The sequence below is a fragment of the Eubalaena glacialis genome, chromosome 3 (assembly GCF_028564815.1).
Source record: "Eubalaena glacialis isolate mEubGla1 chromosome 3, mEubGla1.1.hap2.+ XY, whole genome shotgun sequence".
Classification (NCBI taxonomy): Eukaryota; Metazoa; Chordata; class Mammalia; order Artiodactyla; family Balaenidae; genus Eubalaena; species Eubalaena glacialis.
Window position 1 is genome coordinate 179,723,491 of NC_083718.1, and position 18,187 is coordinate 179,741,677.

At 49.3% G+C, this 18,187-nt stretch overlaps 1 protein-coding gene across 2 annotated transcripts; it reads right to left on the reverse strand.

Annotated features, from left to right (window-relative positions):
• Positions 1-10,079: 10,079 nt before the first annotated feature.
• Positions 10,080-17,605, reverse strand: UBXN10 (UBX domain protein 10). Of its 2 annotated transcripts, none has more exons than XM_061187037.1 (2): positions 17,529-17,605; positions 10,080-11,300 (listed from the first exon to the last, which is right to left on the reverse strand). In XM_061187037.1, exon 2 carries the CDS (start codon positions 11,283-11,285, stop codon positions 10,443-10,445), a length of 843 nt encoding a protein of 280 aa, XP_061043020.1. In that variant the 5' UTR covers positions 11,286-11,300; positions 17,529-17,605; the 3' UTR covers positions 10,080-10,442. The 2 variants fall into 2 exon arrangements, with proteins under 2 accessions (XP_061043020.1, XP_061043021.1); XM_061187038.1 differs by lacking the exon at positions 17,529-17,605 and adding an exon at positions 17,127-17,421.
• Positions 17,606-18,187: the final 582 nt, after the last annotated feature.

The following is an 18,187-nucleotide window of genomic DNA, read 5'->3' on the forward strand; positions in this document are numbered from 1 at the left end:
CTAGAGCCCGCGAGCCACAACTACTGAGCCCGTGTGCCACAACTACTGAAGCCTGAGAGCTCTAGGGCCTGTGCTCCACAACAAGAGAAGCCACCGCAATGAGAAGCCCACGCACCACAACGAAGAGTAGCCCCCGTTCACCGCAACTAGAGAAAGCCCGTGCAGCAACGAAGACCCAACGCAGCCAGAAATAAATAAATAAAATAAAATAATAAAATAAATAAATTTATAAAAAAAAAAAAGAAATGTCTCCATGAAGAACCTAGTGGTAAGACGGGAATAAAGACACAGACCTACTAGAGAATGGACTTGAGGATATGGGGAGGGGGAAGGGTAAGCTGGGACAAAGTGAGAGAGTGGCATGGACATATATACACTACCAAACGTAAAATAGATAGCTAGTGGGAAGCAACTGCATAGCACAGGGAGATCAGCTCGGTGCTTTGTGACCACCTAGAGGGGTGGGATAGGGAGGGTGGGAGGGAGGGAGACACAAGAGGGAAGAGATATGGGAACATATGTATATGTATAGCTGATTCCCTTTGTTATAAAGCAGAAACTAACACACCATTGTAAAGCAATTATACTCCAATAAAGATGTTAAAAAAAAAAAAAGAAAAGAAAAGAAATGTGGTCTCTGAAAGGGACCCAGCAGGGGCCATTAAAGTCTTGGGTTACTTATCCGGTGGCTGTCTCCACTGCAGACTGGGCTTCTGTTCTTGTGAAACTGGGAAGCCTACAGAGAACAGGAACCTCCCTGTCTTCACGGTCCCTCACTGCTAAGAATGTATTATCTTGATTAAGGTAATGAGAGATGTGCTCTGAAATACGTGGATGAGGACCAAAGCAGATGCACGGAATTAATCTGTGTTTGCCAGCTCTACCCAGAGCACTGCAAGGACTTTGAAAACCATGCCAAGCTCCTTGGGAACGGCATCATGGAGACGTGCCACTGTGAACTGGATGAAGGGCTTGGGTGACCCAAATGACCTGTCAGTTCTATGCCTTTGATGCTGAATATTTGTTTTGTTTTGAAAGCAGGATCTTTAACAGTTTCATTTGGCGGACGTTGGCACCTACCAGGGGCAGCCCCGTTGCTAGGTACCCAGAGAAGCACAGGACAAATGAATCATGGGCCGGTGTTGAAGGGCCTCGCAAACTTGTCACAGAGGCCAGCTGTGCGCCGGTTCTGGGCCATCGCTCCTCCCTTGGCTGGTTCTCTCCTACCCGGCCCTCGGAGCCTTCAGAAGCTTCCCCCATCCTCCATCTGTGATTCCATAATATCCTTTAATGTAGTCATTAATCCCCCAAACACTTACTGAGTGCCTGCTGTGTGCCAGGCACCGCTTAGCTGCTTGTGCTAATCTGGTGATATGACAGTTTTCTGTGCACCCATCGGCCTCCCTCACGGCACGGGGGCTCCTTGAGGGCCGTGAGCACATCTTCATTCCTGTGTTCCCAGTCCCTGGAGCAAAGCCACCGCTCCATAAACGTCTGTGGAACAAATGAAGAGAGAAATGGCAACATGAGGGGTAGTTCCTAAAATAAAAATGAGCATTTATCCCTATTTTTACGGGTGTCAGAACATTTTCAATAAAACGTTACTTCGTCTGATTCTTCACCACAGCCCCTTGGGAAGATGGAGGCTTGGGTGAAATATGAGCCGCCCAGTAGCAGATGGGGTTTCTGATGCCAAGTCCTGTGCTCTCGCTACTCCACATAGGAGTGTTTCTTCTATGAGAACTTGGAGGCGGGTGGATATTGAGCTGGGGAAACCCAGGGAAGAGAGAGGTCGCTCCCTGCAGAGAACTTCAGAGAAGTTTGGGCCTGAGGCTGCAACTGAGAGGCGGCTCCTGACAAGCAGAGCGGGGGTTGGTGGGGAGGAAGCCCACGGCCCAGGGCAGGTTCCAAGGCCAGTCACTGGCCTGGCCTGTGGAGAGGGAGCTGAAGAGAATCAAAGACCGTAGGTGTTGGAAGGGACCTTGAAATGACCCAGCCCAGGAGTTCTTAGCCTGGGGACCCTTAGCATTCCCTGGAGGTGGTTCTAAAAGGGTGGTTCCCAGGCTCCAACCCCAGACACTTGAATTCAGAAGATCTGGGGTGAATCGTTCTAAAACTCTCCAGAACCTTTGGGATGCTGAGGCCCCTTTTAAAGTCTATTCCTCAGGTTTGTTTTTTTTTTTTGCCTATTGAACATAGTCTTTGAGTTCAAAAGCCGTTTGGGAGGCATCATGGCTATACCGCGTCAAAAGCTTGTTGGGGGTGGTCTGAATTTTCCCCAGTACTTGCAGCCTCGCCCTTGTCTCCCAGCTGCATCCCCCCTCGTCCCCCATATCCCCACCCCCCCCACCCCGCCTTTACACACTGGTCTTCCCACTCCTCTGGCTGAAAATGAAGGAGCAGCCTCTGCTGTTGACTGTGAGTGTGTATGTTGATTTGGTCTCTCTTGCGCACCAGGCTCACACTTGAACTTCCCGGAGACGGGACTGAGGACTCTAGACTGGTTGGTGCCGGATGCCTTGGCTGGCCCGGCCTTGGGGGAATGAATGCAGGAGTGGAGCCCAGCCTGAACAGCCAGAACCAAGTCCGAGAGCATCTTCAGTCAGTCCTGGGAGTGTCGCCTTGATGGCCCTTTCCAGTACAGATGGCAGTGAGGGCAGATGCTCTCTGCAGGGTGAACTGATTTCCTGAGCTCCCACACTGGCCCTTGCCTCAATGTGCCTCTTGTTCCTCCTCCATCCTCTTTTCAAATCCAAATTAAAAGGTGTTAGAAGACTGTGGCAGGGTAGCCTGGGTCCTCAGACTGATCATTCATGGCTTTGACCAGGCTCCTGGGCAGTTGAGCATGCAGACCTCCTTCCAAGACTATTTGTCGTAGATCAATAGGAATATTTTCTGCCACTATGGAGTGTAGTTGGTTTCAGACTACTGTCAAATGAGATAAAAGACGAGTATAATACTCACCACATATGATTTTTTAAAATTTACATGCCTCTTCCCTCTAGATGGGAAATTCCTGGAGATCAAAGACCCGCCTGATTCATCTTTATGCCCCGTGTCTGGTGCATGTACATGTCCATTTTGTTGGTTCAATGAAAAGATATGTATTTAAGATTTGATTCATAAAACTCCGATATGTGTACCGTTCAGTTCATGACTATATATATTTTGAAAAGTGTAATGTTTATATCAACTATGATGCATATAGCAACAAATATGAATATTAAGAACAAATTTCTCTCTCAGCCCCCCCCATCAGTCCCCACTCTCATAGGGTCCCAGATTATGACAACAAATTAAATGCACCTTGAGGGACTTCCCTGGTGGCACAGTGGTTAAGAATCCACCTGCCAATGCAGGGGACATGGGTTTGATCCCTGGTCTGGGAAGACCCCACATGCCATGGAGCAACTAAGCCCGTGCGCCACAACTACTGAGCCTGAGCTTTAGAGCCCACGAGCCACAACTACAGAGCCCGTGTGCCACAACTACTGAGCCGATGCACCGCAACTACTGAGCCCACGCGCCTAGAGCCCATGCTCCACAACAAGAGAAGCCACCTCAATGAGAAGCCTGTGCACGGCAATGAAGAGTAGCCCCCACTCGCCACAACTAGAGAAAGCCCATGCAGAAATGAAGACCCAACGCAGCCAAAAAACAAAAATTAAAAAAAAAAATTAAAGTGTTCCTTGAGTTTTTAATTTTAATATTAAAAATATTTTGAAAGACATGCAAAAAGTGTTAATATTTAATAGCAATCAAAGACATGAAAAATATTTTTAAAAAGCATTTAGCTTCTTTTTTCAACAAAAGTAAAGAAAATTATAACAAGCAGTAACCTCAAAACTGAAGATGCTGCATGAAACTATTAGGTGCTTGTTATATAATCCTTTGAAAAGCAAAGCAGAATCCATAAAGTTTATATATATATATATATATATATATATATATATATATATATATATATATATAATTGGACCTACTTATTCCTATTCCTGCAAATCTGTCCTAAAGAAAGAATTCAAAAGATGCAAAAAGCTACATAAATGAAGATTTTAGCATTGACTTCTGTAGCAAAACAAAAACAAAACCTGGAAATATGTAAATGTTCCCCAAAAGGGAAATAGCTTAATAAATTACAGTACATCAACATGTTGAAGTATTACTCAGTCTCACAATAATTATGAAGACTATAGAAATTTGGAAAAAGAATATAAAACTGCTGTTTTTGCTAGGATTACAAATGTTAAAAATATGCATGTGTGCCTACTGACAAGAAGGTAATGTGCAAACTAATGTAATCTTTAAGAATGAGATCATATACACCAAGATATTAACAACGGTTGTCTCTGACTGAAAGGATCATGGACGATTTTTAGTTTCCTCTTCAATCTTCCCTGTATTCTTCACGTTTCCCATTATTAAAAGAAAAAACAGCCTGTGTTTTGTTTTGGGGGCAGGGTGTAATGGATTCTGCAGAGTAAACCTCTTCTGCCTGGAAAAATCATTTATGATGACGGTGCATACTATGGGTTAGCATTTACTTCACTACTGTTTTTACAGTAAAATTAGTATTTCTCGAAAAAGTAAATGGATTCGATACCCAGAAGTTGACTGCTTCTCAGGACATCTGTGGCTACCTCTCCGGTCTTCATTGCTCACTTGGATGCTGATGTGAACATGTATGTCCGTAGACTCCTCCGCCCAGCGCCCTGCAGTGGCTCCCGTTCTACCCAGAGCTGCAGCCCCTAAAAGGTCCCAAATGATCTGTCTCTCCGCCCCCATCTCCAACAGCTCAACCCCTTCCTCCCACCAGCCACACTGACTGCCCTTCCCTCCAACAAGCTAGATGTGCTCCCGCTTTAGGACCTGTGCGTCCCCTCCGCCAGGAGCAGGCTCCCCGCCCCCCGGAGCCCCGCCTCCGCCCCCAGGAGCGCGGCTGAGTCTCCTTTTCAAGTTCGTCCCTCAGATGTTGCTTTGTCTGTGAGGTCTGCCTTGACCACCCACCCCCCATGTAAGATCCCATCCTCTGCAACCCCCATGCTCTGCAGATCCCCCTCACCCTCCTCTGCTTTTCCATTTTCCATCACCTGTATCCTTTTCTATCATACTATATTATTTATTATGTATATTGTTCCTTTTCTGTCTCCAGGCATTTGAATGTAACCTCCATAAGGGCAGGGAATTTGTGCCTGCTCTGTTCACTGATAGACCTAATAAGTGCCTGGCCTATAGGTGCCTATAGATACATTTTGAATTAATTTGTTACAGCTAATTTGAATAAGGTGAGCTCCTGCTAGGAGCTCCATTAAGAAGGAGAAATGTGAGCTGAGGTCCAGGCCTGGGTTGGGGAAACTAACAAAGCTCTATTGGGTCTGGATCCAGAGTCTTTGGGACATGGCCCATTCAAGTATGGTCTGGGTTGACCCTGCAGTATATCCAGGGGCTGGATGCAGGGCTGGAGTGGAGACAGCAGGTGATTTCCAGACTGCGCTTCCCAGTAGGGAAGATGAAAGTTGCCACCATTCTCCCACGGTCTGTCTGCAGTGTGGCTGGCCACTCTTATTAACAGTGGGCTGGGGCTAAAGCAGACACAGGATGTCTGTCCGTGGTACTCACCAACCAGAGTAGACCCACGATCCCCACCTCTCTGCTAGAGGGCAGATGTCAGAGAGGTGCAGCTCTCAGCATGTCCAAGGCCCTACAGCACAGCTCTCCTCAGTGTAAAGAACAGAAGAACAGGTGGGTGTGGAAGTTATGAAACTAGGAGCTTTGTTAATTACACCAAAGGACAGTGGTTTTATTTGCCCTCCTGAAAGGAAATGCACCCCAAATCAGCCGCTGGATTTGGCTGAATGGAATGGAGGCAGGAGAGGGAGGCAGAGAAGAAGACATAAACAATGTTTCTTACTGGAACAAGGATTTGTCATAAAGTAACCTTGGCGGTAATTATACCCTTAGAGTTAGATGGTAATTGATTTAACATATACATTAAGTGAAATAGCAAGTTTTTTAGTTGCATCTCTTAATTAAAGCAATTAAGAGCTTTGAAATTCTCTACACACTTTGTCCAAAAACTTTCATGCGTTTCCTTCCTCTGCACATTGCTTCTGGTCAGGGTTTTTCCCCTGCCTACCAGTATTGGTCTTGTTGCTGTCAGGTTTGTTTTTGTTTTTGCAGAAACAGTCCACATTGGTGATGTGGTCAAGCTAAGTCCACTTGGGTAAATTCCAATTTGTCAAACTATCTTTCCTTTTCTTTTTCCTTAAGAAAATGGATTGTGTATCCAGAATCTGACCATCTCTCATAACATTTATGCCTACGCCCCTGGCCCAAGCCACCACCATCTCTCCTCTGGTTACTGTTAACGTCCAGTAGTTGGTCTCCCATCTTCCACCCTGACCCCTACAGTCTGTTCTCAACACAGCAGCCAGAGCGCTCCTCTGAGCAGGACTGTGGGAATGAGGCTCACTTCATCGTACCCATTGGCAGTTGTCACATCAGTTGTTCAGCTTCTTGGGATGGGATTTAAGTGTGTCCAAAAATACTTCCAGAGATGTGTGCTTGTGCATCAGCTGTTCAGGATTTCTGCTGTTTCCTCAACTGTTTGAAGGTAGAGGCACACAGAGGGACGTCAGCAAGGGCTGGTAGAAACTGCCCTCACCAGGAAAGGAAAATGTCACATCACCGGTGCAGACACAAAATAAAACACCCAATTTTATTTTTATAATTGAGTGACTGTCTTGTTTGTTGGTGAGTCACCAAAAGTCTGCTCCACTTAGATGGCCAACTCCTCCGCAGTGGCCCCCGACCCTCTCTGCTTCTACGGTGGGGTTTGGTCGGTTCTGATTTCAGGGCGAGGGTAAACATGCTCAAAGTTTTAACTTTATTGTGGTGTGTTGCCTCGGTGAACTAAGAAAACGGATATTCCTGCTTAATTCTCAGAATGATTTCCACACTAATGCTGAAGTAAAATGATCTAGTTTTCTTTGCAATTCTGTTTAAAAGGTATAAAAGTAGATCCACTGACCATATAAAAGGCTCGTCTAAAATATACCCCAAACCACGGGAAACTGAATACCCCTTTATCTCAACATATTATGAAGACAATTAAAAATTGTGTAAAGAGAAACCTTTTCACCTCTTGGGGCAGGGTGGCTTTATTTGACATTAGACACCCCTTTCAAATGGTGATGAGAGCATGAACAAAAGCAAAGTCTAGTGCGTGGAATGCCTTACTTTTGTCATGCCTGATAGTGAGACTGATCTGTCACTAGTCTTGAAAGTTTCTCATTGGAATGGAAGCCTCAAGGCTTGTCTTGTTTTTTTTGTTTGTTTGTGAAGGATTTTCTGTGGGGAGCTCGGGGGTGACCGCTGGCCCATGGTCCCGTTCACCTTGCTTCTTCAGCAGGACTGCCCTGGATTCACGGCTGTGGGCTGGGTCCCCGGGTACTTTCAGGGCAAGGGCTGTTGTTGTGTTAGAACCACCTGCCATCTGTTGGTGAAAATTTTTTGGATTCTACATGATGAGTCACTTCTTTCTCCTGCTGTTCCTCCTGCTGCCAGGACGAATTTACCTACTGGACTTTATCAGAGGATGGAGGGGAATCACTCATCATGAAGCTTTGTCCTATGCAAAGTCCATATCCCTAATGAGCGATCTTCCTAGTGCCGTCACTAGAAGAGGTGGGGAGGAGTTTCCTCTGTGTTCCCACAGGTGGGGAGAAGACCCGGCAGCCATCCAGTCTGGCCCTCACTCTAGGGCCCTCCCAGATAAAGCTACAGCTGCCGCCCTCAGCTGGTTGGAGTTGACAGTCCAAGGTGGTTCCACATTGTCTTGCCAATACTCTCTTGCTAGGGCGCCAATGCCTGTGAGCCGGTGTGGCACAGGGCAGACCCTCAATGACTGTGGGTTAAATGAATGACTCAGGCCTGTGACCACAAAGTGGGACAACTTCAGACCTACCAGGGCCACCAAGAGTTAGGCCCTGGGCTCAGCTTAGCCCATTAGGCCAGGGCACCTGATTGGCAGTACCACCTACAGAGCCAAGAACGCTGAAGTTCTGATACAGTGTGTTCTTGCCAACCTCAAAAGGAGAGTACGTGGAATGATTTGGGGAAGAAATTCAGGAGTTTCTTCCCATACAGACCAGCTTAGTGCTCTGATATGAGCTGAAAGCAGGAGCTTTCGGAAGGGTGGGCATCTGGAGTGCCTGGGGAAGAGGACTTGGATCAAACAGCAGGGCCAAGTGCTTTGCCAAGGAGAAAACTGAAGACGGGGTTCACAACGCCCTCTGTCCACTAGCGTGGGTGGCTGAAGCCGTGCACTGAAATAAGAAGATGCACTTCTCCACTGACTCAGTTTCACGCAAATCGGTTTTTATTATTAGTATTGTCATCTTTTGTCCCCGCAGAAAAAGTTTATTTGAAACAAAAGATGTGTTTCAAATCTAGCTTTGTTCACATATCCCCAAATATCCTAAAATATTTCTATGCTTTATGCCTTCCATTTTGTTCCCACCACCCCAAAATTCTAAGCTAAATAGCAGTAGCAAACCCCTAAGTGCAGAACATTCTAACTCCTCCAAGCATGCTCCATTTCACTGCAATTTTCTAAAGATTTCTTGCCTGGAGAAATTACCAAGTCCCAGGTGGGTGGGATTTTATTCTTACCACAGAGTAGGTGGTAAGAATAAAATGTGGGAGGCTCTTCGCCCAGCCTCCTAGATCAGAGGCAGAGTTCCGTGCTTGAGTCCTGGGTGGGAGGCGAAACCCCTGGACTTGAGTACCAGGCTCGAGTCACCAGGCCCTTCTGCGTGGTCAGCAGCCGGGGGATGTGGCCAGTGGCCTGGGCCTGCCCAAGGCGCCACCAGCCCCAGCTGACCTTTGCAGTCAGAGGAGCGGCTGACCAAATGGCATTAAGAAATTTTGCAAAACATTCCAAAATAACCTATTCTAGAATGATCTGGGTGGCGTGGGATGCAGTTAGGACAAGGTGAGCCTTCTTCAGAGGAAAGGATGTTGGTGTTCATCTCCAGGGCCAAGTATCAATTTGCTGGAAGTAACATTTCCAACCACAGGCCTTATCTATGCATGAGACGCACTCGCTGTTATGCTTCTAGAAGTCCTGCCTTCTCTGTGTACCTAGCAAGTAGGGATGTGTATCAGTACTCAGGGCTTTGTGATGGCTGGCTCTGGGAGGACAGGTGTTCTCCACTCTGAACGGTGATTTGGCCATAAAGGGGACCCAGGTGAGATGTGGGAGCCTTGCTGAGCTTACAACACGAGGGAACTTGGGAAAATTTCCATGTCACCATTTCAGAGCTGGAAAAGCAAGACTCCGGGGTCTGCCACACAGCTACGGGTGTCATGCTGATCAACCAGACATTTATTTGGGCACGTGGTCTCAGCGTAGGCACAGCAAAGCGACACCAAACCGAGGCGCCCTCTTCCTCCGGGGGATTCTAAATCAGAACACGGGGGCACCCCTGTCGTCTCAAGGGAGCCTCCGTGTTTGAAGTAGGGGAGACCCTGAAACTGGGGGATAAAACAATGTATCCACACCCAGGTAAGCCAAGGGGGCCTTTCCTACAAGTTTGTGCAGACTTGTAGGTTTGTGCCATTTAAAAACAAAAGATGCCACCACTGGGAAAAGCAAAGGATGTAAGATTACACTGGCTTTTCTCAGTTTTGGGAAAATTTTGTACAGAGAGTAGCTACCAAAAATTGTAAAGCTTGTCAGTCTCTATTAAAAATAAAGTAGCTCCTGGCTAATCCCTGCTTATGGAAGGGATTCACTTTCCAGCTCTTGGGCTCTTTCCGAAATGTTGGTGTATTGGGGGATTTGTATTAGCTGAAGACCTATTCTTTCCTCTGAAACCACCTCACACAAACGGTAATCCCCGAGAAACTCGAGCCACCCGAGCTTGGCAAAGGGGCTGCTCCCAAAATAGGGTCAAGCGCCTGTTTCTTAAAGATGCTTGCAAAAAACACAAATGCCAGTGCAGTATTTCCTGAACCCTGGTTATTTACCAGACCAGAGTCCTCTCTGGGAAGTGTTTAATCCTGCATCAAATACAGAAAGGCAAACCATTGGCTTCAAGAGAGTGCAAGTTCATTGTAAAGGTAAGCAGGTGCTTCAGAAAGGACCCAAGGAGAAAAGGAGAAGGCCTGGTCACAGCTGTTCCAGGAACAGCCTTGGTCACTTGCCAGTTCATTCCCGTGGTGGAGAGAATTGAACAACTGGAAGAGAATCCTCTTAACGCATTTGGTGCCTGTGTAGATTTCACTGCTTCAAAGAAGATGCTCTGAGGGTGAGTGTCCCAAGAGTCACAGCTGCACCAGATTCACATGGCACTTGGAACCAAGCTGCCTGGGAGGCCGTGGCGCCCAAGCATGCTCCTTGCTCAGAGACCCAGGACCCCAGCTGGGTGGCTGCGGACTCAGGGCCATCCCTCCCCATCTCCCTGTGAGATGCCCAGCACCGACTTGTGGAAGATTCCGCACTCCTGCAGAGACTTGGTGAGGTCAGAGAAATGTCTCCTGGGCACCTCCATCGTTTCAATGCTGCAGTGTCGGTAGGTGGCCTTGTTCTTGTGTTCGGCCACGGCGACAACGGTGTGTAAGTCATCAGTTGGCCGGAAATGGTGGACAAACCTTCGTCCTGACGGTGATCTGACGGCAAGCAGCAGCCTTGGCTCTTGATCTGACGGTTCCTCCAGGTCTCTGGCCCTGTAGGAGCTTTGTCTCTTGGTCCGCACGATGAATTTCCTCTCCGGGGAACAAGGTTGAGCTCGGGAACCTTGTTCACTCGTCTTCACGGTGCAGGTCTCCGCTTGGTAAAGAGCCTGGGTGCTGCTCAGCTGCAGGGAACCAGCCTTTTTAGCAACTGTTTCCAGGGCCGCCTCCTCCAGGGTCTTCCTGTTGATGGAAGGAAGGACTGGGTATTTATTGAGGGAAGAGGATGCCCCTATGGGCACCTGTTGCAGCAGCTCCGGGATCTCATCGGGGGCTCCCTGATTTGGAGATTTGGGTGTGCAGGCTGCCGGTTTCTGGCTGCTCGGCGACTCGCAGGGAATGGCTGGAGGTGAAGATGGTGTGAGGCTGCAGCATCCCTCCGTGCCTGCGGGCTTATGCAGACTTGGCCGAGTACGTCCCTTGGCGGACTTGGGCCTTGTGACGTGCATGTTTAGTGAGTCTGGCTGCCAAATGAAGCTGCCAGCTGCTGTGCTGACAACAGTGCTGCATTCAGGGGGGGCTATATTCACAGGGGCTTCTGTGGCCATTGCTCCTCAAGACCCCTAAGGAAGCAAGAGAAGAGAGGAGGCTGTGGGTTAAACGTTCTAGGACTTCTGGACCTGAGCCATTCGCTTCCCAGGATCCAGAATAAGGACCGGCCACAATGGGGGTGGGAGGGGGTGCGCAGAGGAGCTTCTCTCTGGATTTCCGGCATCTGGAGAAGGGCACCAGCTGCAATTCATTCATTCCTTCATTCCAGGCATTGGAATATATCAGTGAACCAAAGTCCTTGCAACTTAAATTATTATAGTGAGAAGAGGCTGGTGTTAAATCCACAAGTAAATAGATATTTTCAGCGACTAATAACTGCTATGAGGAAAATAAAGTATTGCACCAGCGAGTGACTAATTCTTATTCTTACGGGGGGTCGGGAGGGCTTTAACCTGAGAGACCAGATTGATGAGAAGGAATAAGCCCGGTTACGATCGAGAGCAGGGCTCAGCTAACTTTTTCTCTAAATGGTTTTGGCTTTGGGAGCCACGTCGTCTCTGATCCAACCACTCACCCCTGCCCCTGTAGCACAAGAACAGCCATAGACAATACGTAAGCAAGGGACTGCGGCTGTGTTCCCTGTGTTCCCAGGCAACTTTATTTACAAAGACAGGGGTGGGCCCCGTTTGGCTCACAGGCTGTGGTTTGCCCACCCGTGCTCTAGGGGGAAAGTGTCCCCGGTGAGGGAAGAGCCAGGGTCCAGTCCTGAGGGCGGAATCTGCTGGCTCCCAGGGTGGGGGTGCTCCGCCCTACACCGTCCACAGACCTGGAGGCCCAGCAGAGAGCGTTACCCATGGCTGCCTTTGCTCAGAAGAGAGAAAGTAACCCTATTCAGTTACCCAGCAGGGAATCCAAGCTCAGCTTCACTCAAGAGCTGAGAGCTATATATAAGTGTTAGCATACGGTATTTGTTTTTCTCTTTCTGACTTACTTCACTCTGCATGACAGACTCTAGGTCCATCCACCTCACTACAAATAACTCAATTTCATTTCTTTTTATGGCTGAGTAATATTCCATTGTATATATTGCCACATATGGAATCTAAAAAAAAAAAAAAAAAAAGGTTCTGAAGAACCTAGGGGCAGGATGGGAATAAAGACACAGACCTACTAGAGAATGGACTTGAGGACACAGGGAGGGGGAAGGGGAAGCTGGGACAAAGTGAGAGAGTGGCATGGACATATATACACTACCAAATGTAAAATAGATAGCTAGTGGGAAGCAGCCACATAGCACAGGGAGATCAGCTCGGTGCTTTGTGACCACCTAGAGGGGTGGGATAGGGAGGGTGGGAGGGAGCTGCAAGAGGGAGGGGATATGCGGATATACATATACGTATAGCTGATTCACTTTGTGACACAGCCGAAACTAGCACACCATTGTAAAGCAATTATACTCCAATAAAGATGTTAAAAAAAAGAGCTGAGAGCTAGAGCTTCCTGCCACAGGTGGCAGGGGAGCTCCCGCCGGGTATTCACTGGGGAATCGCCCCCCTCTGCCACACCCATTTTCCCTTTCCCCCTCCATACTTTATTTTCCTTTCTACCGGCTTTCCATTCAACCTTGCTAGGTGGCTCTGTACAAGTCACTTCATCCCTCTGCTGCCCTCACTTTGTCATCAGGCTGGGGGAGAGGAGCAGGAGACCCCACTGCTGGTCCACCCATTGGGCAGAACTCACAGGGGGGCACTCAGCTTCTAGACCAGGGTTGGCGATCCCTTTCCGTAAATGGCCAGAGAGTAAATATTTTCCGCTTCGTGGGCCACAGTCTGTCACAACTACTCATCTCTGCCCTTGTGGTGTGAACGCCGCCATAGACAGTGTGTAAATGAACGGGTGTGGCTCTGTACCAAGAAAACTGCCTTTATGGACACTGGCATTTGAATTTCATATCATTTTCATGCGGCACAAAATCTTCTTCTTTTTATTTTTTCCAACCATTAAAAGTGTAAAAGTTATTGTTAGCTCACGAGCCACACAAAAAGAGTGGTGTGATCTGGCCTGTGGGCCATGGTTTACCAAACCCCGTCCTAGGCCAACTCCAAAGGGGCCTCCGGCCACACGCTAATTCTACAGATGTGTGAGCCAGAAAAGCAGAGCAAATGCCCCAGGCCACCAAGCCAGCTGGCGGCAGAGCCTGGAAGAGAACCCAGGTCTGTGACACCCAGTTCTGTTCTCAAGGACCAGACTTGGCCTCTCCCCCAGCACTGATCACATTCAGTCTCTTCGTTAGCTGTTGACATTTCTTCTTCCCAACCACCTTGCCGACACTTTGAGGGCCCCTGTGTTTGGACCTCCCACACCGTGTATTTGGGGGTGTGCACGAGTGCACGTCCTGAAGCATGGTGGGAGGCGTGTTTCTCTTGTCGGCCTGGAACTGCCAAGTCAGGCCCCCTCCCCTGTCCTCGCCGTCTTCACAGCACCTTCGCTAACACGCTTCTGATCACCTTTTCTTCCCAGCTCCTGGTTACGTCCTTCCCAGGACACTGCAACGTGTTGGGCTCCCTGCCTCCTCTGAATCCTGACCACCACTGTGACTGCGGCTCTCTCCACCCTGCAGCCTGAGCAGCCCTCTCCCAGCCCTCGAAAGACCTTCTGGTAGCTTCCCTGAGCCTCCCCAAGAAGCAGCACGTTTGGAAGCAAAGGGCCCAGGACCCGGTGTCATAAGACCTAGGTTCTATTTCAGGCCCTGCCAAGAGCTAGCTGGATGACCATGGGACAATCATTCTACCTTTCTGGTACATTGCTTTCCTCATCTATAGAATTAGCTATATGACCTTGAAAACATTATTTAACTACCTCTAAACATCAGTCTCTTTATCTGCAACGTGAGGACAGTAATACGAAACATCATAGGTAAGGCCGTAAAAACCAGGCTTGGCACACAGTAAAGGCTTCATTTTTCTGCTTTTGGTTTTTGTTTTCTGTTTATTTAGTGCTTTCGACTGTTTTAGGTCCAAAAGTCTTACGTGTTGCTTCAGAGCTTTTCTCCAGGGTGTCCGTGGTGGGTCTACTCCCAGTCACCTCTAATCGGCTGGGTGACTCAGGGGACCCATGCCTGCCCCACCCACTGCACAGAAATGCCGGAAGGTTGACTCCAGTGAGCTACTGCCTATGAAATTGCCTCCAAAAATGCATTCTAATATGTCCCTTCTAATCCCATACTTTTATTTATTTAGTTAGTTAGTTAGTTAGTTATGTATTGGCCACGCCACATGGCTTGTGGGATCCTAGTTCCCCGACCAGGGATCGAACCTGGGCCCTCGGCAGTGAAACCGTGGAGTCCTAACCACTGGACCGCCAGGGAATTCCCCCTAATCCCACACTTTAATCGTATACTTACCTCCCATTCACTTACTCCAAGCTACCTTCATCACACAATGCTGAGCAATGCAGTTCAAGCCCCTTAGCTCTGCACCCTAATATTCCCATTCTGTGCATATTACCATCATTGTCTAATTTTAGGCCGTATCCCCTTCCTCACCGCTAAAACCACAACCAAACAAAACACAGCATCCCTGTGTATTCCTGAAGGGCTACTCAGTTCAAAGTCTGCCCTGTCAGAAAGAGAAAAACAAATACCGTATGCTAACACATATATGGAATCTAAAAAAAAAAAAACAAAAAACGGTTCTGAAGAACCTAGGGGCAGGACAGGAATAAAGACGCAGATGTAGAGAATGGACTTGAGGACACGGGGAGGGGGAAGGGGAAGCTGGGACGAAGTGAGAGAGTGGCATGGACATATACACACTACCAAACGTAAAATAGCTAGCTAGTGGGAAGCAGCCGCATAGCACAGGGAGATCAGCTCGGTGCTCTGTGACCACCTAGAGGGGTGGGATAGGGAGGGTGGGAGGGAGACGCAAGAGGGAGGGGATATGGGGATATATGTATAGGTATAGCTGATTCACTTTGTTATAAAGCAGAAACTAACACACCATTGTAAAGCAATTATACTCCAATAAAGACGTTAAAAAAGAAGAAAAAAAAGCCTGCCTTGTCTTTCTTAACTGCAAGGCCTCTGTGTTTGCTCCGTTCTGCTCACAGGCAGTGCCTTTCCACACTCCCATTTTCCCACTTCTAGTCTTTCACACTCAATCTGGCTGCTGGGAGTTCGGGAGCCTTCTCCTTGGCATCAAAAAAGCCTACCCAGCTCCTTGTTAATTTAGTCTATTTTCTGATCAACTGTGAAGAATGTGGGGGGGGGGTTCCCTTTAATTTTAGTCAAAGTCTTTCGCTTGTAATGAAGCAGCTCTGCACTTAACTCAGGGTGGCATGGGGAGGTCATACCTGCCCAACTGTTCTGCCAAAGAGAAGCTCAACTGGGAGACCGGCTCCCCCTCTCTGCCCACCCTTCCCCGTCGAAGAAGGGCTGTTAATTTGCCACAGCTTCTACCCAATTATCACAGACTTGGCTTCTAATTCCCACACACGCCTCGGGAAGGTTTAACTGTCAGTAAGTTTGGTAACTTAGAAACCTCTTCCTTAACAACTTTGATGAGGAAAGTCATGTGTTCTCAGAGGCTCCCTGCTGGATTATTTTTAACAGTAAAACTTGAGTGTGTGCGTGCACTTTCTATACCTTTTGGTACTATATAATTATCCATGTTCAGGGGGTGTCATATCCAAGACACCCTGGTCATAAGATAACATGACTGCGAGCTATCTCGGAGAAAAACCTCAATTATGACTCATCCCTATAAGCCCACTCATGGTTATTTAGAGATTAACACCTCCTTCAGGTAAAACCGTTCCATCAAACCTGCTTTCATAACCCGCTGCCTCCTGCCGAGCGCAGGAACCATCTGTTACATGGAGGGAACATCAACTCTCCCCAGCTTCTCCCACATGGAGAGGGGAGGTGGGGGAAACAGGTGTTCGGGGACCTGGGCCAACGGTGTCTTTATATTCACACCTTGGGTCTCAAACTCTGCCTGCCCCCCTCAGTCCAGGGAGGCTTCTGCTGCATCCATCATCAACCCTGCTCAGCTCATCTCACCACCTCTAGGCCTGGCAGACTCTCAACCACAAAGTGATTTGACAAGATCTAGGCGTAGGCTTCCATCAAGCTGCCTGTTGAATAGGCAAGTGGCCTGTTTACTTAAACATAATAGCTGCACCCCAGAGGCCTGCTAGGAGTCAGGAAACAAACATTGATAACGGTTCCCAAGGAACTGCCAAAAGGGCAGGTGCCCATTCCTTAAGATTACTCACCAAATCAACTGGAAAGAAGGAGAATTGGATAGGAGAAGCTAACGCCATCTTCCTGTTTTCCCACCTCCTACCACGGGGTCAGACCGCCCTATTTCACTCACAACCCAAATCCAAGCCTACAATAAATGTAATAAAATATAACTACCCACATAACATCTGCTGGTATATACCAAGGATGCATACATTTGAATTGGTCTTTTAAAAATGTTTGTCAGTTAATACTATCCCCTGCCAATCCCCACCCCTCCTTGTGAGGCTTTGAGGATGAAAAATGCCCAGAAGAACCAACAGGAGATAGTAGTTGGCCTGAGAATGAGAAAACTTTGGTACCATTCCCAGTTCTACCCAGGACTAAAGATTAGAATACACTGTCCTACGCAGAGTGCCATGTTTAAAAGGGGGAGTGGAGAAATTGGACCACAAGCCACCAAGTGATCAAAGGTCTGGAAAAGGAACTGGGCATGATTCCAGCAGCAGTGGGGAGGGGGGATTAGAGGTAGGTGGAGGAGAAGAGCTCAGTTCTTTTCAAGTACCGGCAGCTCTAGAAGGAGGCAAGATGAGGCGGCAGGAGGGATGTGGGGGGAGGGGCAAGAAAGAGCCTCTAGAAAGTGCGAGTTGACCTGGGTGAAACAGCGGGGGTCTGGGGGGAGGCTCAGATCTGGTTCCGGTCTCTCCGTGTGACAGGACATCCCCTTGTCCCTCGGAGTCTGTGTTCGGTCTGTACTGCCCCAGCCAGGAGGGCATGGCCCAGCGGTTTCCTAGGCCCCTCGGCTTCCGCAGAGCCCGGGAGCTGTCCCATTCCGGCAACGGTGAGCTCTGGCCGGGCTGGCTCTGCCCCTGGGGAGCAGCCGCTTCCCTCCTGGCCCCTGGCCTGTCTCCCGGGCTTCGCCCCTGGGGCCGAGTCTGGGGAGGCCCACCCGGGCGACGGGCCCCGGGGGGCCCGGGCCTGGTCTCTCCCGGCCCCTCCCAGGCCCCCAGGAGGCCGAGGACAGACCCGCGGGCCGGCGGCCGGCCGCGCTCACCTAGCGGCGCCGCTCCGTCCGCCGCCGTCGCCGGGCTCCGTCCCGCGGGTAAACAACCTGGGTCTCCCGGGCAACCGCGCCGGTGGGCGGCCACGTGCTTCCGGTCTGGCCGGAACCGTCCCGGCCTGGGGGGAGGGGGGGGTGTCTGCGGGGGCGGGGGGTCGGGTGGGGGCTGGGCGCGGGGGCCGAGGCCCTGGGAGGCGACGGGGTGGGGACTCAGGCCTGGCCTCTCCTGCCTCCTCTTTTCCTCACCTAGCCTGCCTGCCTCGCTGCACGTCTCCTGGGGGACAGAGCGTCCAGGGGGAGGAGAGCCCTGGCCAGGAGGTTGGGGGTGGCAGGCCCGCCTGCCTCAAACCCCTTTCGTGACCTTGGCTCAGGCCCTGACCCTCTCAGTGTCCCTGATTGTCAGATGAAGCTGCTGAGCTGACTGATTCTTGTGAATCCTAGAATCTGAGCGGCTGCTTTTAGGGCATCTGTTTGAGTCCGCCCTTTCGACACCCGTTCCTTGATCTCCTCATTTCCCTATCAGCCTACCACTCCCGGGCCACATCCGAAATCTTGCTGTAGCTACATCTGCACCTGCTTTGACCCTCCTGACCATGACTTCTTCCGCAACTCCAGCCACTTCTACCACGCTTGTCATTCAACATCTTCCAGAG